The 20,981-nt window shown below is 41.6% G+C and overlaps 5 protein-coding genes across 5 annotated transcripts; 2 read left to right on the forward strand and 3 right to left on the reverse strand.

Annotated features, from left to right (window-relative positions):
* Window positions 1–2,021: 2,021 nt before the first annotated feature.
* On the reverse strand, window positions 2,022–2,951 carry BCR41DRAFT_314861 (hypothetical protein; the record flags this gene model as incomplete). The annotated part of the gene is made up of 1 exon (XM_022021192.1): window positions 2,022–2,951. One exon carries the CDS (start codon window positions 2,949–2,951, stop codon window positions 2,022–2,024), a length of 930 nt encoding a protein of 309 aa, XP_021875521.1.
* A 5,528-nt stretch (window positions 2,952–8,479) lies between these two features.
* On the reverse strand, window positions 8,480–9,082 carry BCR41DRAFT_375751 (hypothetical protein; the record flags this gene model as incomplete). Its single annotated transcript, XM_022026976.1, has 2 exons — window positions 8,480–8,496; window positions 8,599–9,082. The coding sequence occupies 2 exons, from the start codon at window positions 9,080–9,082 to the stop codon at window positions 8,480–8,482; spliced, it is 501 nt and encodes a 166-aa protein (XP_021875522.1).
* A 908-nt stretch (window positions 9,083–9,990) lies between these two features.
* On the reverse strand, window positions 9,991–12,150 carry BCR41DRAFT_426758 (P-loop containing nucleoside triphosphate hydrolase protein; the record flags this gene model as incomplete). The annotated part of the gene is made up of 2 exons (XM_022030771.1): window positions 9,991–10,695; window positions 10,870–12,150. 2 exons carry the CDS (start codon window positions 12,148–12,150, stop codon window positions 9,991–9,993), a joined length of 1,986 nt encoding a protein of 661 aa, XP_021875523.1.
* Window positions 12,151–15,353: 3,203 nt separating this feature from the next.
* BCR41DRAFT_402135 (hypothetical protein) lies at window positions 15,354–16,105 on the forward strand (the record flags this gene model as incomplete). The annotated part of the gene is made up of 3 exons (XM_022029278.1): window positions 15,354–15,519; window positions 15,606–15,695; window positions 15,777–16,105. The coding sequence occupies 3 exons, from the start codon at window positions 15,354–15,356 to the stop codon at window positions 16,103–16,105; spliced, it is 585 nt and encodes a 194-aa protein (XP_021875524.1).
* A 1,860-nt stretch (window positions 16,106–17,965) lies between these two features.
* On the forward strand, window positions 17,966–19,717 carry BCR41DRAFT_375753 (hypothetical protein; the record flags this gene model as incomplete). Its single annotated transcript, XM_022026977.1, has 3 exons — window positions 17,966–18,065; window positions 18,531–18,875; window positions 18,972–19,717. The coding sequence occupies 3 exons, from the start codon at window positions 17,966–17,968 to the stop codon at window positions 19,715–19,717; spliced, it is 1,191 nt and encodes a 396-aa protein (XP_021875525.1).
* Between the last annotated feature and the right edge of the window lie 1,264 nt (window positions 19,718–20,981).

Genomic DNA, 20,981 nt, shown 5'->3' on the forward strand with positions numbered 1-20,981 from the left:
CTCCGTGGGAACTAGATGAGTTAATAGAATGCAAAAACAAGGTTCGAGTCTTTAAAGAGGCCTTTGACTCTGACAAATCCCGTGAGAACCTTTTAGAAGAGCTCTATGACAAGATCGGTGGCGTGCCAAGATATGTCCTCGAGAAACCGAGAAAGGTATTCGGGAATAATGGGACAATAGCCAAAGCCGAGTCGGAAGCATTAGAACGCCTTCAGCTAGCTCTTGACGATCTCCAGGACCCATCAAGGATAATAAACCATTATATGCAAGGCCGGGATTCAATGGAATATAGCAGCCAGATTTTTCACCGTTATCCAACAGAAGATCATGAAGGATTCGAATTACGATGGGCTTCTAATCATATTATGCAAAAGGTGTGTGGTTTATTAAACGAGAGTACCTGGGCCAATGTGTTGGGAAAGCTCGTCGATAGTAATCCACTAGGCAAAGGAGTAATGTTCCAAAACTATGTGCAGCGCATGCTGCGGCTGGGCGGTCGTAGCTTTAAGGCCAAGAGCATTGATGGTGGCACTGAGATAACTATTGAAGTCGAAGAAAGTCCGAAAACCAAATTCTTTCATACTTTGGATAAATATGTGAAGGACGATATGGAAGGATCATTGTGGCTGCCAAAGAGTAAGACCTTTGCTTGTGTGGATATGTTAATAGCTCCGAAATATCTACTCCAGATTACAACGAACAAGAATCATGGCATCAAAAGTAAAAACTTCAAGGAACTTCTGAAAACTCTGCAAGATAAAAAGTGGATTAGCTCCTCTGACGAGGTTGTATTTATTTTTGTTGTCCCGCAAGACATGGCCGAAGAGTTCAAGAAAAAAACTTACAGAATTGGAGCAAATCGTGTGGATCCTACGCCGACAATCGAATTAAAAAATATCAAGCAATATGTTTTGGCGGTTGATCTGCAAGATGAGCTCCGGAGATGCAGGAAGAAGGCAAGCTAGACGGACAACTCAAATGAAAGTAGAATTGTGAATCAATAAAGTCCATGTACTCTGATAGAGGAACTAAATCGTGAATAGATCTCGGATGAGGTGTGATTGGAGAGTGAAGAAGTTGAATATATGGCCCCCGGAAGCCGTTGGCTAATGAATGATGATAAAGAAAATAATGATGGGGAACCTAAGATGAAGGGAATAGAGAAAAGAGAAAGAGAGGAGGAGGAGGAGAGAGAGAGAAGAGAGGGATAGAGGCGAAGATAAGCTCGTATTTTTTAAAAAAAAAAAAAAAAAAAAAAAAAAATCATGTCTGTGTGGAGGGTTGTGCCTAACAGAGGACTGTATATATATTTTATAAAGTTTAGAATACCACCCAACTCAGTAAAACCTAATTATTATCCGCCAAATATCCGGACAAGTTTGACAGTGGGATGTCCAGATATTGCAAGTTCGACTGTACAGTTACATTGGCAAAATATATTTAAAAAATAGCTAAAAAAAATTGGTCGTACAAAATCATAATGGTAATTTCGCTTGCACTTCGTCTGGCACATCGAACTTATATGTTCTCTAGATTGTCATCATGCTCATCTGCCTCGTGGTTATTGTCATAAAGTCTGCTAATACCCCCTTGGACCAACTTTTGGAGTCCTTCTGTATAGAGATCCCTGACAGGCTTTGTATTTGGAATCATATCATGAGGCGGTTCATGTTCAAGAATACCAAAATGCCGAAGTTCAGATATGACGGTTTGAATATCGCCTTCCTTGGATACTTCAAAATGAGCCTGGCTGTTGAAAGACAAATTGAACTCGGAATCAATCTTCGAGTCAACCTTGGAAACCAGGTGAATGTTCATTGAGATTGAATGCGCAAGATACTCCCAGCTCATATTACTGCCTTTAGCTGCATGGGCTGATTTAATCAGACGGTTAGAATGTTCCTGAAACATGTCAGCTGGGATCCACCCATCATCACTACCAGAGGTATTAATCAGCCACGAACGCATAATAGCCTTCTTAAGCTCAGGCGACCAAAGACATCGAATCCCGTAGGCCAGTTTCAGAAGCTCATTCCCATAATTCTTTGTACCATTCGCTTGGAACCTCCTGTGGAGCTAGAACCATAATGCGTCTTGAAAATCGTGGCCGCAAGATTCATCTGAAGATGAAAGAGTTGCATCACTGGGATTGCCCATTCTAAACGATCGAACCTGGTGACATCCGTTATACGCCACTGTTGGGCGGAGACTACACGTGCAACGGTTAGCAGGTCACCTCCAATAATGACCGACCTGCCTTCAAACCACGGCTTTTGCAGCTTAAGCATCCTCATAAAGACCGTCCCTATGACCTCGATATTGCCCGCGGTCGAGGACTGGTCAATCTTCATCGTTGGCAATGGGATTGCTATCGACTTTGTTGCCTTGAGAACGTCCATCTTGCGCATTTGAACCGCATGCTGAGCGTACTCATCCGAATAACGCTGCAAGTCATCAGAGATATGAAATCGATGCATACCTTTTTTGTGATGGTTAGCAGGAAGGAATTCCCATATTTGAGGACGAGTTTGATTATATATCCTTGAGGGAATGTCGCCAAGGTGCTCATCCATAATTATTGTTGCCGTAGTGCCGCTCTCAAAAGTATCACGGTTGTCCTTACGCTGGTTCTCCTTCCTGTTTGCGAAGTTGATATTGTCGTAAACCAACATCCATGGCTTCTCGAGGACTTGCTTACATACGTTTTCCAAGGCTACCTTGGTCAAGCGCTGAAGTGTGTCAGATGTTGAGTCATAAGAGACACTTAAACAAGCGGATGAAAGCATCCTAACGGCTCTTTTGCTGCATCCACTTCCGCGGAAGAAAAACCCTAAGAACGTCTGCAATTGATTTGCCTGCTGGTTCTTCTGGAGCATCAACATGCTTGCAATAAATGGCACTATGATTCGCTCTTCTCGAGACGCCCGTAAATTGTTGCTAGCAAATCCCATCAAAACTGATGTCAAAACTGGCGCGTTCTTCACCACAATTTTGCTAATGAGATCAAAGGAGAAGTTTTCGAAAAATTCTGGAGTAGGTCCGTTCTTGGGACAATGTAAACAGCCTTTTGAAGACATGTGCTCCATTTCCTTCTCAACGTGTTTCACAACGACAGCAACCGTAGATCGGGCAAAAGACTCCGTTTCAAAGACAGTCTTTTTATCTTTCCAGATTTCCACCATCTTTGCTGGACCACCTTTACCTTCAAAAAAACCAACTCTTTGTTTCACGAACGATTCCTCTGAGTCGAACGCTAATATAAGGAAATCGCGCAATGACATTTTTTGGGCCGCCAGGGCTTTGAAGATCTTGAGAACAAACTGTTGTCGGGCAGCATACTCTGGAGTGGCTTCAAGAACGAATTGGATATTGTCCATATTTGAAAGCTAGCATTTTGATATAAAGCCAAGAGCCATACTTAAAACAAGTTAGAACGACTTTTTCTGTGAGAAGCAGTAGTTTTATTCTTAAATATTTACCTTAAAGTTAGAGATTTTTGGTGAGGTTCAGAAGCTTTGAGTGTTGCTGAAGTGTGAAGGCTTTTTTTTGAACTTTTGTTTGATTTATTTTTTTATTTGTTTTTGTGCCTGACTAGATCAAGTTTATCTCTCTCTAAGTGCACGCAGTGGACTCAATTAAATGCAACCATTTCCTTTCTCGGACCCACGCCAAAACGGACTAAGGAAAAATGCACCCCCGGCTGAGAATTCCTAAAACCCCCCCCCCGTTAACATACCTTTATTCGGAATTCCTATCCCCCCGGCAACCACGTAATCCTTAACCCCCCCTGTCAACATTCTAGAGCTGCTTTTTGAAATTGAGAACCGTTTTTCATTCCTAATCAAGAGCATCAAGTTGGACCTGAGTTTATGCAAGCATCTTTGTGGCTTGTTGACAGCAAAACACGTCAAAAAAAAAAAAAAAAAAAAAAAAGAGCCCAACTGTACCCTCACACTGTAAGTGTAAAAGGCCCCATTGTCCCAATCTGTATTTAAGACAATAAATGTCATTGATTGCGAAGATAGTTTGGATTGTGCGACATGTGGTCTTATATAGTGTAAAGTCTCTTTTTTTTTTTTTTTTTTTTTTTTTTTTTTCGATGACTATATCGGGCTTGTGTGGTGCATGTAAAGTTGCTGAAGGTTCTGAGCCTAGAGATAAATAAAATACTAGGGGGGGAGCCATTCATCAAGGAACATGTGTCTGTCTAGCTGATTTTTCTACTGTCAAGTTTTTGATGATAAGATAAAAAGTAAGAGGGCTATAATAGCGTTGAGTTTAATAGAAAGACAGATGCAACCAAAAGCAGAAAATAAGACCCAAAAACAGCCTCAAAATGTTGACGGGGGGATAAAGATTCCGATAATTAAAACGGTTGACGGGGGGTTAAGATTTGCCTTTCGAGAATCTTTACGGGGGGTGCTTCGGAATTCTGACGGGGGGTTTTGGGAATTCTCAGCCGGGGTCAATTTTTTATTCTGACGGGGGGATGCATTTTTCCTTTATTCAAATCAATTCTACTTGTTTCGACTGTACTTATTTTGGCAGACTTTTTTGTAATTAACCATATTTTTGACCCTGCATGATTTTTCAGACCAAAAAAATCTTTTTCTGCCTACAAATCACGGGAACAGATGTCAGAGGTGTAAAAAGAGGCGTAGGTGCAAAAGGAGGCGTAGGTGTAAAAAGAGGTTTTAGTTAGTTTTTTTTTTTTTTTTTTTTTTTTTTTCGTTTGACACCTGAACCCAAGTATGGCGGTGACCACTCAGACCTCTCCCTCAAGCCCTATTTTAAATGGATAGTAAACTTTTTTTTTGACACCTAACCGCAAACCGTTTTTGATGCCACAGTCAGCTCCTCTATGACCTTTTACTATGCTTGAGTTACCATGTTTTTTTGTAAAATCATCGGTCTTTATATTTCATATTTCAGTACAAAGGTCTAATGAGATCGAGTAAATAACCTTGCGATATAGGCTACATCTGTTTGAAAGCTTGCAATGATGTCGCACGTTGAAAGCGACCAAACCGACTTGATTTCAATTATCGTTCGCGCTTGCCCATTTCTAATAAACAGGATGCGGTCAGGTCGATGATCGCTGGACAAAGACGTGGATGGTTCTCTTTAGTGGTGCCGTTCTAAAGACCTCGGGGATCTCACTTGTCGGGGTAACCTAACTCCTCTGGCTCCTTCGAGCTCTCTTTGATTGTCAGATTGTTGAGCGTAGTCTGTCTTTTTGGTGCAGAAGGGATGGAGACATGAAAAAGCACAAGCTTGTTGGCAGAAATGTCGTCGAATCCAGGCTCTTCTTTCTTCTTGATAGTACCTTTGAGTTTTCTGGGGATTGTTGTCCACTGGGAATGCGATAGACTCTCCATCGACAAATACAAGAAAGTGAAATTTCGTCTGTCATTTGTGTAATTGAGTGCTGAAAAGAAGAAAATCAATGGAAGGCTGTGAGTGAGAATACAAGGGTTGTTGTATTTAGTACGCAGTACTAGTAGGCCACACTGGACACTTGGTACTAAAATCATTACGATCTTTTTATATCTGTATGCATTCGGTAACATACCTCTAGCAAAGAAGGGGCCGGAAAGGTGTTTTGTTTTTCTTTAGGCAGGGAATAAAAAATGAAAATGGTAAAAGAGTGGAGGAGGCAAGTAAATGGTGGACATGGTGCATCGTGATAATATAGCTTGATATATGGTGTTTGCTGATACTTTTTTGTTGGATTGATTTTTTACTAATTAATTTTTCCCACAAACTCATAGGCAGATCAGATCCAGTTTTCTGTGCTCCCTTCTAGCAGAAGGCAGCCGCCTATTACATGCAAAGGAAGGAAAAATATCAGTAGAAAAATATCAGCAATCACGATGCACTCTGTCCACCATTTACTTGCCTCCACTCTTTTAGTGCATCTAGCAGTATTAACCATTTTCATTTTTTATTCCCTGCCTACAAAAATTCAAAACACCTTTCCGGTCTCTTTTTTGCTAGAGGTATGTTGCCGAATCCATACAGATATAAAAAGATCGTATTGACTTTAGTATCAAGTGTCCAGTATGGCATATTAGTACTGTGTACCAAAATAACGAAAATTTAGGATGACATACTCGTACTGCTTGCCAAAATAACAAAAATGGTATCAACGAAAGATTTTAGTATCACTTTCCATGGGTATTGTGCGGATCAGTTTTTGTGTTAGGATCACCTGCATCTTTGTTTATGAATGTCTAGCATCACTTCCATGTGCTCTCAACAAAAAAAAATGGGCGCTCGGGGCGGGGATGGAAATGATACTAATATGCATCTACGAGATTCATCTCTGCAACACTCCCAAAGTGTCTGAGTGCTCCATATACGCATATCTGCGTTCTCAGGATCCATAGAATCCAAATGCTCTATACGACAGGTTTTGTGAAGAGGGATGAAGGGATTGAACATTTTGCAATTGCGGAAGGGGAATTGTACACTAGTCAGTCATCCTTCCCATGGCATGCATCCAAAGAGTGACAAAAAATCAACCATGCACTGAGGTACTAAAATCTATAAATTATCTATTAGTACGCAGGACTGTCAATTCCCCCTCTCTCCTCCCCATCATTATTTTCTTTATCATCATTCATTAGCCAACGGCTTCCGGGGGCCATATATTCAACTTCTTCACTCTCCAATCACACCTCATCCGAGATCTATTCACGATTTAGTTCCTCTATCAGAGTACATGGACTTTATTGATTCACAATTCTACTTTCATTTGAGTTGTCCGTCTAGCTTGCCTTCTTCCTGCATCTCCGGAGCTCATCTTGCAGATCAACCGCCAAAACATATTGCTTGATATTTTTTAATTCGATTGTCGGCGTAGGATCCACACGATTTGCTCCAATTCTGTAAGTTTTTTTCTTGAACTCTTCGGCCATGTCTTGCGGGACAACAAAAATAAATACAACCTCGTCAGAGGAGCTAATCCACTTTTTATCTTGCAGAGTTTTCAGAAGTTCCTTGAAGTTTTTACTTTTGATGCCATGATTCTTGTTCGTTGTAATCTGGAGTAGATATTTCGGAGCTATTAACATATCCACACAAGCAAAGGTCTTACTCTTTGGCAGCCACAATGATCCTTCCATATCGTCCTTCACATATTTATCCAAAGTATGAAAGAATTTGGTTTTCGGACTTTCTTCGACTTCAATAGTTATCTCAGTGCCATCATCAATGCTCTTGGCCTTAAAGCTACGACCGCCCAGCCGCAGCATGCGCTGCACATAGTTTTGGAACATTACTCCTTTGCCTAGTGGATTACTATCGACGAGCTTTCCCAACACATTGGCCCAGGTACTCTCGTTTAATAAACCACACACCTTTTGCATAATATGATTAGAAGCCCATCGTAATTCGAATCCTTCATGATCTTCTGTTGGATAACGGTGAAAAATCTGGCTGCTATATTCCATTGAATCCCGGCCTTGCATATAATGGTTTATTATCCTTGATGGGTCCTGGAGATCGTCAAGAGCTAGCTGAAGGCGTTCTAATGCTTCCGACTCGGCTTTGGCTATTGTCCCATTATTCCCGAATACCTTTCTCGGTTTCTCGAGGACATATCTTGGCACGCCACCGATCTTGTCATAGAGCTCTTCTAAAAGGTTCTCACGGGATTTGTCAGAGTCAAAGGCCTCTTTAAAGACTCGAACCTTGTTTTTGCATTCTATTAACTCATCTAGTTCCCACGGAGCCATGTAGTACTTCCATATGACCTTCTTCATGATTTCTTGGTACCCCTTCGTGCTAGAAAGTAAAGTTTTTGGTGATACCGAGAAGATAGTCCTGGATTTCAAGAGCAGTGGTGTTGGTGAGCTGTCGACTAGGAACCAAGTGCTGGGTAGTTGCAGGAAGGATTTGAAATCCTTTATCTCCCCACTTCGAATAGTAGATCTTCCACCGAAAGCATAACACGATGAACCTTCCTTTTGCTGGATGATGATAATAGGCGGGTCTTCCTCGTTGCTAGTGGCAAGCATTCGGATGGCGAAGTATACGAGAAAGGATGATTTTCCTATACCGGCTGTCCCTGTGAGAACCATTTGGGGGTCTTCAGCCTTTATATCCCCACCTACACCATACTTCTTGATGATCTCATCGTAGAATTCTTTGTAAGTTTGTCGTACATACAGATCTTCCGTGTCGATCACAGGAAGCTTTGTCCCCAAAGGGCTGGATATCACGTCTAATTCTTGAAATGATGCGTTTTGGAGGGAAGTGGCCGTTTGGGATATTGAATAGTACAAGTCAGTCCTTCCCACCCTGACGCCATTATTACCAAGTACTGAAACCAGTTCTTTACTTGTAAGGACGGAGGGATCAGGATCGCCGTTTATTAAAGCCTTTTGGGCAAGTCCTGCTGCACTAATCGCCTCCATTAGGCTCATGTTTTCTAGCTTGACCTTTTTAGAGGAGCTCCTATCACTCTCGTCATTCTCTAGCTGATCTCGATCTCTTTTCGAAACTTTGTTAAAATTTAAACAAATAGAATAGTTTTAGAAGGCAGTTTGACGCCTTAAATCGAAACTATCAGTCCAATAAGAACTAAAGACATACCTCGCTTCGGTACTTCAACAATAATGTAAATGAGATTATCTGCTGCCTCGTCAGGAAAGTAAGTGTGGAGTTTCTCAAGTACGTTGTCAAGGGCCTTGAGTGACTCTTTAGGAAACTTGCATAGTTCCTCTACTGTTGAACCATTAGGGATGAGCTTGAGAATAAGATCCTTCGCATCGGTACCATTAAAAGTGTTTTCATTCTCTGCTTTAATGGCATCCTTTAAGTCGTCAATAGTTTGGTCGGAACGAATGATCACTGAGAATTCCGGTTCTCCTTCCACAAGGCAGAAAAGTTTCAGTTTAATTGGCTTGGAAGACTTGATGTTGTTTGTGGTTGATTTAGAGATTCGCGACATTGAAGATTTGTGTGCCAGACGTGAAGAATTTCTGATTGATTTATTCTCTCGTGCCAGATGTGTAGAATTCTTTGATTTATTTTCTTGTGCCGGACGTGTAGAGGTAGATTTATTTTCTTTTGGCATGATTGTACAGTGTTACAAGATTGCAAGGTTACAAAGGGAGTATGAGTGAGTGCTGAGAGGCAAAATTATGTTGATCTCGTACTTTATTTGTTTCTGTGAAGAAAATGAACCACGTGTTGTGCTCCTGAAACAATTCAAATCAATCAGGCGCGTAATTTTTGTGATGTATAAGAGATCCATGTTTCTCGTTTTCTTTTTTTCTTTGATGTTGATGCTCCCGAGTCCTCTGGCAATTGAGTCGTTGACTGCAGAGAACATAGATAGAGTCGAGATGTGGATAACAATGATGCCTTTGGTGGATTGGGTACCACCAATAGAGAGAAGGAGAAGGAGGAGGAGGAGCAGGAGGAGCAGCCAGTAAAAGAAAAGCTAATGAAGGATGAGGACTAGACAGCCCCTGAGATGATTGCTGTTGTTGGCATTGATTGTTGTAAATATATTGCATAAAGTTGAACGTATATTGGTGATATTGGTGTTGCTGATTGATCTTGACATGATACTGCTGTAATTGTGCTCCTATCTGATGTGGTTCGAGCTGATGCTGTAGGTGCTGTCGTTGCTGTTGCTGTTGCTGTTGCTGCTCTTCCTGCTGCTGCGGTCGTCGCTACAGCCCTTTTAATTGTTGCTGTATGAGTTGAGCGGTGCTATTTGAACTCTTCGAAACTTCCTATATATTATTATCCGGACAAGTTTGACAGTGGGATGTCCGGATATTGCAAGTTCGACTGTACATCAAGTGCAGAAAATTAATTCATTACCCTGTAGGTCCTTGCAATCAAAAGAAAAAAAAAAAAAAAAAAAAAAAAAAAAAAGAACACGCGTCTATCCAAACAATTTTCTGGATTTCGTTTGTTTTGTGGATGATAAAGCTGTTTCATCAACTATTTGTTAGTTGCCATATTTATTCTTCAAAGCTGTGGAGTAATCAATGATCTTAAACTGTGGCCTTGGTGTGGAAGTTCGGATATGGGGGACGGTGGCAGTATGGGCGCATCCGATGGGCAGTCTAGTCGCCACGACCGTAAGCTTGGAGAAGTTGGTATTTCGGAAACATCCATCGACAGGATCTCTTGAACTGCAGCGGATTCTTTTCTGGGCAAGTCTAGTTCTAAAAATTCGCCTGGAAAGAGTGGCAAGGGTTGTGTATTTGGGTTGGAGTTGCTCCGGAAATCCCTGGAGATCGGGGCAGGACGGTGCAGCAATTGATATTTATCCCCATACAGGAAACTTCCGCCTTCCAGCGGCTTATCGGCGCATCTGGTCTGCACAGTATGATTGTCTCCAGTTGATCCCTTTAGGTACACCGCTACATCCCGTAGCTGGCTGCCATCATTGATATCTGCATTCAATCTCTTCAATATTCCTGCCACCTGGCTCAAGTGGAAATCGAAGAACGGTGTCCATATTGTCAATTCGTTGATTGATGCAGTATCTGTGATCTTCCCAAAATTATCCCCCAATTTTTCGAGCACCTTCTCAGGCAATACGCAGCTGGGAGTGGCTTCGCTACATATAGGATATAGATCTCGGTTAAATGCTTCAAGTCGCCACGAAACCAAGATATCCTTTGCAAGCCTCTTCTGTTCGGCAGTCCGAGGCGCACTAACAGATACCTGTTACGTACCGAGGCTTGGGAGTGCACCTCAGGTGCACTTCCATTTTTATTCATAAGGTCAGAATATCATGTGACGGTCATAGAGAGTCCTTGATAAAAGGCTCTCGTTTGACAATAATAAAAACAACTTTTGATCTCCTTGACTTCTAATATCTGAAAAACATCTCAATACCCATTTTGGAGCACGCTTTAGGACATCGTTGTGCGACACATCTTCGTCCAGGCAAGGCCTACACAAATCACAGCAGTCTTCAGTGTATCCAGGCGGGTTTTGGAATACGTTGTTAAGTACAGCTCTTCTGCACAACTTAGTGTTGATGAAGTCGTTGACAGCTTGATCAAACTTCATGCGTTTGGGGGCCGCTCTTCCGACTGCTGCATCCTTGGAAAGCTTGCTGTTAACTTCACCGTCCGCTACTAAGACAATGCCAACCCCTTTCCGCTGTGGATCGCGGGCTGCGCGCCCGAGTCGTTGAACAAGTGATACTACAGAGTCGGGTACGCCGACTTGAACAACTCGATCGATATCACCTATGTCGCATCCCATTCCTGCCGCTTCTGTTGAAAGGAGTAGCAAGATTTCTCCCTGTGCGAACCGCTCCAAATGGTGAATTTTGCCCTCTTCAGATAAATTAGCATGAAAAACGTCGATTTTAGACGCGTTGCTGCCGGCCACGCTTTTTAAATGCTCGAAAACCCCCATCATCTCGTTCTTTGCGTCAAAGTAGGCAATAGTCTTTTTTTTGAAATTCAAGAGGGAGTTGAAATGTGAGTAGCGCTCGCCCTTTTTCCTGCAGTATATCTTCACCTCATATCTGATGTTTGGTCGATCATTCCCAAGATTGATGATTAGAGGATCCTCCATTCGTATTGCCCGAGTAACGTCTCCTAGTAGATATTTGGGGAGCGTAGCCGAAACAGCAATAAAAGGTATATTTCGGATCGTAGGTCGAAAGGAGAAAATCATTGAATATGCCTCCCTGAATTTATCGCCCCATGTACTCACAACATGGGCATCATCTACAATCACGGCCAATAATTGCTGTTGCCATCTCTTATTTCTCCAGATTCCTTTTAAGTGGTCGCTTTCAAACAAGAGCTCAGGGGTTACGAAAACAGCCCTGTAGATACCCTCGGAAAGATCCTTAACTAGTTGCTCGTTGGAGGTAATTTGATCCCCAGCAGATAAAGCTACATTCCTGATCTCAAGTTTGTTTAGCTTTGCAGATTGTTCCCACATAGTCGCCTTCAGAGGGCTTATTATAAGGATAGTCTGCTCTAGCCAAAGAACCGGAGGAAGGAAATAGACAAGCGTTTTGCCCCATCCGCATGGCGCGATTAGGACACAATCTGTTCCTTGGTCAATACATTGGATGACCTTTATTTGATCCTCCTTGGGTGTCAATCCAAACTTCCGCTCACACTCAATTTTGACAATCTCTGGAGTGATCATTATAGTTACTATTTTTCTTTTTTTTTACACGAGGATATGAGAAGCGCAGCGAACAATGGTGGCGCAGCCATAGATCAGATCAAAAGAACGGACAAGAACAATTGTAGTTCATCTTTTATTATTCTTTCTTTCTTAAATATTTACCTTGAAGTTAGATATTTTTGGTGAGGTTCAGAAGCTTTGAGTGTTGCTGAAGTGTGAAGGCTTTTTTTTTGAACTTTTGTTTGATTTATTTTTTATTTGTTGTTGTGCCTGACTAGATCACGTTTATCTCTCTAAGTGCACGCAGTGGACTCAATTAAATGCAACCATTTCCTTTCTCGGACCCACGCCAAAACACTCAAAAATTCTTCGCCCCTCTAGTTATGTGTGACCTAAAAAGGAAACTGATATGTTTCCGGTCACATTTCAAACTAGAGAGGGCTGGGTCGAGCCTACCAATCTTCTACATTTCCAGTTTTCATTCTTCCATCTTTACTCTCATTCCAGCACTTTCTTCGTTAAAACAACCCTTGCATTCTCACTCACAGCCTTCCAATAATTTTCACCTTTTGCTGCTTTTAAATCAATTTTTTTTTCCTTCTTTTCAGCACTCAATTAATTAAATTAATTTAGAGACTCATACCGATATCGGTATTGGTCAATTATAAGCCTACCACTTAATAAACCTTTTGTAATTGATAGCGGACTAACCAAAAATGGCAGCGGTAAGACATCGGTATGAGCCTCTGGTAATTGACTCAATTACACCAAATGTCTCTTGGCATCTTTTTTTTTTTTTTTTTTTTTTTCCTATTTCTAATTAATTTTCGCGCTGCCAATGATTTAAATTTGCACTTTCTCTCATCACATCGTGTTAATATTCGGTTCGATTCTATTTTTTCAGAAGTTGAACACTTGCTTCATTCTCTCTCCTCTTTAGCATTTCTACACCAGTACAACTGGTCAGACTTGTCCACTCGTCTATTTTCACCTTCCTCTTCCTGATTCTCGTATTTATCCAAGGTACGTTGAGATGAAAGAGAGCAGCTACAATGGCAAGATAATAAGAAGGGTGTGTTGAAAAGTAGGCTGGATTATGCTTCTGTTTTCTATTGTGTGTTGGACGGGTAAGCGCCTACTGTGCTATAAACAAGACACATAGGTTCCCCCGTCTGGACCTTGGGTCGGGAAACATGGTCTATGGTCTGATATTGTTCTGGAAAGACCAAGGTTTACTTTAAAGCATATCTCTCTCTTTTTGTCTTTCCAAACTTCTGCAAGACAATACAGCTATTGAATCTGTTTCTCAATGTGCGTTTTCCAGGTAAGCGCCTGCTGTACAAATGCAGGCTCCTCTGGATGGACCTTGAGTCGAGAGTAGATCTTCTACCTATTATATCCCTATTATACACTATCATGCAAAACTGATTCAATAATTCATGTGCATTTCTTTTTTTCATTCCTAGAAACCGTATATGCATACACCACTCATACTTTGGTTTAATAAAGCTCCCGTCTTCTACGTTGTAGTTATGCGTTGTGACATTAGCTTGTCTCATTTGGAAAGCTAATGACTTTTTTATTCATGCAGGTCACTTTTTCAGTTTTGCATGTGGTCTAAAATGTTGCCCATGACAACTGCTGGATGTCATTTAATGCAAGTAAAAGAAGGACTTTTCTCTCTTTCCTTTATGAACATTAGCTTAACTCTCTCTTAACTCTATCTTCACAGAATATGAGACCCACTCCACAAAGGAAAGTCAACGAAGCCAGGAGGTTAATGATGGGAGGCATGTCTACTAGAGAAGCTGCTGCTAGTGTCGGTATATCGCAAGGGACGGCCACCAGGATCTATGCACATAATAAGGAGTACATGCCAGTCAATAAAGGCGGTCGACCAAGGAAAGTATCTAGAGATATCATACAGTATCTTAAGGTGGACATGAAACGAGGTACACTCAAGTCTGCAGTTGAGGCCACCGTCAGAGCCAACCAGCTCATACCAGCGGCTGTTTCTGAGACCACCGTTAGACGACGGCTCAAGGAGTTAGGATTGACAGCAAAGAGACGTGTACATAAGCCAGCTTTACGTCGACGACATCGTTTGCATTTTATCAATAAGTATAAGGAATGAACTCTGGAAGATTGGAAAAAGGTTATTTGGTCAGATGAATCGAAAATAAACCGAATCTGCTCTGATGGCGTGCAGTGGATCTGGGACGACAATCCGGGACGTCTCACTCGCAGGTCGGTGCAAGGCACTGTCAAGTTTGGGGGTGGTAACGTTAAAGTGTGGCCATGCTTCTCATGGTACGGACCTGGATACATTGCAAAGATTGACAATAATATGGACGCACAACTTTACATCAAACTACTCCAGGAGGATCTACAGATGTCGCTTGATGACTGGGGCCTAACTAAAAGCGATATCGTCTTTCAGCACGACAATGACTCGAAGCACACGGCGAGGATTGTTAGGAAGTATTTAAAGTCAGTACATCTGACAGAGGAGGAAGGTACACTTCTAGAGTGGCCAGCACAATCCCCTGACCTCAACCCTATTGAACACATGTGGGCAGAATTGGATAGGCGGCTCTCTAGGTATCCGGAGCGAGCTAAGAGCTGTGATGAACTATGGGAGCGAATATCGGTTGAATGGTACAGGATCCCAGTGGACTTCTGCCGCAAACTCATCATAGGTATCCATAAGAGACTCCAAGCTGTCAGTGATGCCCATGGTTGAAATACTATCTATTGATGTAAGGTTATGCCTCACAAAAGAATAAAGATCTTTGGCCACCGAATGGGCACATGTGAAACTGATTCAATGACCTGAATGAACAAAAAAGTCATTAGCTATTCAAATGAGACAAGCTAATGTCACAACGCATAACTACAACGTAGAAGACGGGAGCTTTATTAAACCAAAGTATGAGTGGTGTATGCATATACGGTTTCTAGGAATGAAAAAAAGAAATGCACATGAATTATTGAATCAGTTTTGCATGATAGTGTATAATAGGGATATAATAGGTAGAAGATCTACAGTCTTCATCCAACAAGCCGTAAATTTTTTACGGATTTGTGGATTTTCACTTCTATTCATTTCAATTTAATAAATATATCAAACTTTATTTTTGGTTTTTTTTATACGATGTTCTTGCGTACCCACTTTTTTTTCACATTCACTTCCACCCACATCCATCCTTATGCTTCGAAAAATGAACCCAACAAAGCCTAGAAACCAGTCTTCTCGATCGAGACATGCACTCAAGAAGCACAGGCTGCACAAGTCTTATTCCTTAGCCGACAAAGTGAAATTCATTGAAGCCGTCGATGAACTACGAGCAAAAGGGTTCAAAGTCTCTGTTTCTTCTATTGGAGCAGGTTTGGCATGAGCCCTTCCACGGCAATAGACATTTATCGTCGAAAAAATGAGTATATTCAAGACGTGAATTCGCTACCCCTCCTAGCTAGTCATGCAGTCAAACGCAAGTTCGATCGAAACATGGAACCCGCGGAAGATGCTTTGCTGGAGTGGTTCGCTGCTGAAAGAGACCTCGGTAAGGCGGCATCTCTATCATTCTAGAGAGAAAAAAAGGAAAAGGAAAAAAAAAACCATTTTACCTTGTGTGTTTTAATAGATCTCAATGTGACTGATAACCGCTTGCGAGGAATGGCAGAAATCACCAAGCAAAAGGATATCGGGGTCCTCAATTACCTCACTATGAACTACTGTGAAGGGCCTACAGAGTCGATCCTCGACGCTGTTAAGATGATAACGACATCTGAAAAGCACAAGCATCGCTTCGTCCCATACAATGAAGATGATATTGTCTACGAGGACGATAATCTAGACGATGACGAAGATGGTGTTGACTACGAATCCAGTGTTCTTGACTCAGATCCCCAAGGGCTATCAGACGAGCTCGAGTCACCTCCATCCAGTCCGACGATAAATGATAAGATATAAACAAAGAGGAGCTACAAGAAGACTTTCAGCGATTTATGGATGCTTGGGGCAAAATCGATGACCCTCTGTTATTGAAACGCTGGGTTGCAGCTCAAAGGCAATTGGAGCTATTTAACGAATATCGCGATTTACTGAATGACATGAAGGAAGTGAATCAGAATGAATGAAAATGAATGAATGAGAAGAAATAAAGTTTGATATATTTATTGAATTGAAATGAATAGAAGTGAAAATCCACAAATCCATAAAAAATTTACGGCTTGTTGGATGAAGACTGTAGAGAGCCCGCCTTCCATTTATGGAACGGTGATTGGTGGCTTGCCGCTTTGCAGACAGGATGGCACCGAGCCTATACCAGCCCCTCCAGTAGGTAGCATCCAAAATGGAAACATTTTGGTAAAGATGCACTTAAGGAGAGGGCTGGGAACGAGTCTATTTAATCTTAATTTTTTTAATTTTCATGCAAGCCAATATGGAATACATAAAGATTAGTGATTAGCATTTATAACTTCTTTGTTTGAAGGTAAAATAAAGTATCAACGTTTATGTATCGACTAATAAAAGGCATCCAACTGTGTCGAGGGAATGACGTGTTGTATCTCCTTGGCGTTCTGAAAATTAAAAAAAGGAAATGTCTGTTCGAACAAAAACTGCTAATGCACAGTTCCCACGATATACACAAGTGACATGGCATACATGTGAGTATCAACAGTATCAACATTTCCATGAACAACGCTGCTTTATGAGCCCTCTTTATTACTATGCCGCCTTGATCATCTTTTGTCCACTTGATATTTCTCCACATTATTGTTGCACTGTCATCAAAGAGGATGGTATATAAAAGAAAGGACAAAATTAGGGATAAATAATAAAAATGTACATGAAGGATAATAGCGCCGCCTTGCGCCATGATTGTATGGACATGGCTAATATTGATGCGTGGCTGTTTACTCTCAGAGACAGGTTGCCATCATTCATGTGGCATCTGGAAGTAAAAAAGGTCAATTTTATCGAGATGGACAATGTCTGTGTCCCTTGTCTGCCGTGTGAACATTCAGATTCAAAATGGACTCTGGCCAACCAGAAAAAAGAGTGTTCATTCGAACATCTAACTGAAGGTGTCATGGCGGAAATATAAACGACATTGCGGCGTTCCCCTCTGAACGCGTTTTCTCTTTAGATTTTCAATATTTACTTTATACTCATTCGTTAAATATTACAACCCACCCACCATGACTTTCTTTATCGCTGGCATATGATAGTTATCAGTATTATTATTTAACACCTTTTGCAGCAGGATGCTCGATTTCCTTTGCGTCACTGTAAAACATAGTATCGACAATACAAAAAGAAAGACAAAGTATATTCCTTTTTTCCTTCTTCAAAAATAAAAAAATTGATAGCTATAAAGGAAATAAAATATGCTACATATACCATTTTACCAACTGAACTATTCTCAAAAAGGGTTAACGGTCGCGTCGTTTGCCGAGATCTAGGCAGCAGGCCACACAGTCTGTCCAATTCTGATCCTAAAAAACAAATGGAAATAGACCTTTCTTTACCCCTTTCACTCCAATCATGACTTTCAAAAGTTGTTTTCATGCATCAATATAAGCCGCAGCAGAGAACTCTTTAATCTTATTTGTTGAGGGCAAAAAAATGAAAGCCTTTCATTTTGGATGACAGAATGAAAGCCCTGGTTGATTCTTGTCAGGCAGAACTTTGCTCACATGAGCACTCGCGCAGCATCTACTCAACAGAGCGGCGTGAATTTATGATAAACGATGGCATCAAAGGTGGCGACGGGTCAAGTCAGTTCACTTCTTTTTATTTATTATTTCTCTTTCGGTGATTATTAAAATGGTTTGTGGCATAGATGCACCCGATTCTGCTGGCACTCCAGTCCAACAGCGTCGCAGCGATAGAATTCGCAAAAAAATGGCTGGAATTGTTAAAGATGGTAAGTATTCGATCTATATATACGTAAATATATATACACACTGAAAGAAAACCACGATAAATAGTAAACTGACGTTGATGTTTTTCTTTTCTTTTCTTTTCTCTTTGATGTAGTGGGGGAGGCCATCACAACCCCACACAGGTCTCACATTCACTCCAAGTTTCCATCTCCGAGAGGAGTTGAATTAGACCAATACAAAAGATGACTTCAATATAAGAGCGGTACGCGGAGCAGCCTGACGCTGACAGACGCATATAGGAACTTTGAAAGGACTATCAAAGTTCAAGAGTTCCATGCGGATCAGCGGGGCAAACGCACCAATGCCCATTTGAAAAGCCGTGGTTGTAAGTCACTTATTTTATTTTAATTTGTTTTATTTTATATTTTTTGGTGAGTGGAGAAATAATGGGCATTAACTGTATATCTAATCTCATTCTGTTAACGATAATAATATTATCTCAAAAGTGATCGTGGCTGCTGGCTCCAAAGCCCGTCAAACAAGCGTGACCGCAAAAAACGAAGTCGAGCCAGCCAAAGTACAGGCTGTTCCACACCATAGTTTGCGACCAAGTGTGGAACAGGTCTCTGTACAAGAGTCGAACCCAGGGGTTGGTTTCCATGACGGTGTCCTACCCGAAACCACCCTGGAGAGACGCAGGAGGCAATATAAACCAACCGGGTCCCGCCATATTGCCTCCATTAATACCAGTTGGGAGGAGCGGGACCAACAATGGCGAGCCAAAAGACTAGAAAGCTACAAAGCTTCATCTAAGGCCGCCAGAGAGACCGCAGTGTTCAAGAAACGCAACTGTAAGTAGCTTTAAGAGACGCAAATAACATAAGGAGTTGAATAATATCAAAATGTAACATTGATTATTCTAACCATCTGTTTTAAATTTACAATAGTGAACATTTGCGGATGGGGGAACTCACGGAAGAATCTCGGCAACTACCTTAGTATTTGCTGGGATTACAACTCAGACCTGGATGAAGACAATGATCAGACACTCCCAGAGCGTGCTGCATTCCCTCTTCAATATAGCAACGCTGCCGGAACAGTGGTTGAGTCCGGCGTGATCTATCATCCGCAGACAATTGTCGACGGTGGTAAGGATCACCTGAATGGATACTGTTTCACAGTCCAGTCAGAGCTTGCCCTGAAGTTTGAAGCAGCACAGCGGGTGTTGTTTCAACAGGCGAGTGACCTCATCCAAGGCTCCTTCTATCAATACAATATGGACCTGTCTTTGGATTCCAGTCTTGATGACGGATTCACCATTGATATTTTTGTGTCGTCGGCCCCTTCAAAGGATTTGGCCGACATCACAGTCCGAGGGGTGACGCAGTTCATCTTTATGAAGTCGTACATTTATGTCGACAAGATCTGCGTCGCACAAAAATATCAAAAAATGGGAATCGGGGCTTTTTTGATGGATAGGATCCTCAAAATCGCCCAAAGGCGAAACAAAGACATTCTCCTGTACGCACTTGGCCCTGTTATAGGTGCGTACAAGAGATGGGGTTTCCAATATTGTAAAGAGTGGCCGCCAATTCCCAAGGACGTTGGCGCGGTCATGCGGAAGCGTATCCGCACAGAAGGAGTCAAAGACGAATATGTTGGCCTGGAGTGGGATGGTACAGGCTTCTCTTAGGTCGCAGAGCGCCTACACCACTTCCAGGCCAGCACGATACCCTTCGTCTTTTACTATAGTCCTTGGTTTTTGTTTTATTTCCGCCATGTATTTTATATATATTTATTTGCTTATTTTTGCTATGCACCATTATCACCACCATAATTATTAGAATCATCATCATCCTCATTAGAATATCATAAGCATTGTCAATGGCATTAATTACTCAGTGTATTCTAATAAACTTTATTTATTTATCTTTTTGTATTAAAAATAAAAACCTTCTTTCAGCATCAACAGCACGCATAGTTGACTCAGCACTTACTTACACTTTATCTAATCTATTGTCTAGTCTCATTCAAGTATTGAGAGGGAATCCACTGATCTTACGGATGAGGCATGGAAAGAAGCGCTTCACATTGACTAGTCCATGGGCCCAGTATTGATTAACAGGAGCATAGGAAGCGTCTGCAGCTATCACCACCAAGTCCACCTGCTGCACTTAGTCCATTTAATGTATCTACTGCGGATGTTTAGGCGCGCATGTCTACCACGAACGCGCCTACTCAACCCTTGTCGTTGTCGTTATCGTCATCGTTGGGGAGTAGTAGGAGTGATAATAGTAAAAGGCTATTATCAAAGAGATAAGGAGAAAAGCAGCAATATAGCACAAAAACAAAATACTATTGCCTCATCTCATCCACAGCTAAAGTAGTATCAAAAATCAGCCACGGCCACAACTTACACCAGGAACGCCTGGTCGTAGTGAGTGCATGGCGTAGCGGCGTCATGTTGTGTGACCCCTGTTCCCTACCATCTGAACCCAAGATGCTCTGACCAAAGGCGAGGTTCCATTGGTCAGCCGTTCGACAGGCCACTGCCATGGGATTTTACTTGGAGGAGCGAGGCCTATGGTCCTTGGAAGGAAGCAGAGGACCTGGAAAAGAGCATCAAACCAAGATAGAGCTTCTGGAGAGATAGCCTCAGAGCTAGCGAACAACAGCCAACAGCCAACGGCCAATATAAAAAAAAGCTTTAAAAAAACTTCAAAATATAAAAAAATAAAAATAAAATAAAAATAAAAAAAATAAAAAAAAAATCAGAAGCTAGGGGCCAGGGGCCGGAAGCCAGAAAGCAAGCAGCAGATAGCAGTTACGTCACTGCCAGCGCCGATAGAAGGTTGTCTCACCCATATCAGCCTGAAACTGCCTCAACAAAACCAAAGACAGAAACCTCAGTCAAAACAATCAAAGGTAACCGCAGTTAATCAAATACAGTTTGTTGC

The sequence above is a fragment of the Lobosporangium transversale genome, assembly GCF_002105155.1.
Source record: "Lobosporangium transversale strain NRRL 3116 chromosome Unknown BCR41scaffold_77, whole genome shotgun sequence".
Classification (NCBI taxonomy): Eukaryota; Fungi; Mortierellomycota; class Mortierellomycetes; order Mortierellales; family Mortierellaceae; genus Lobosporangium; species Lobosporangium transversale.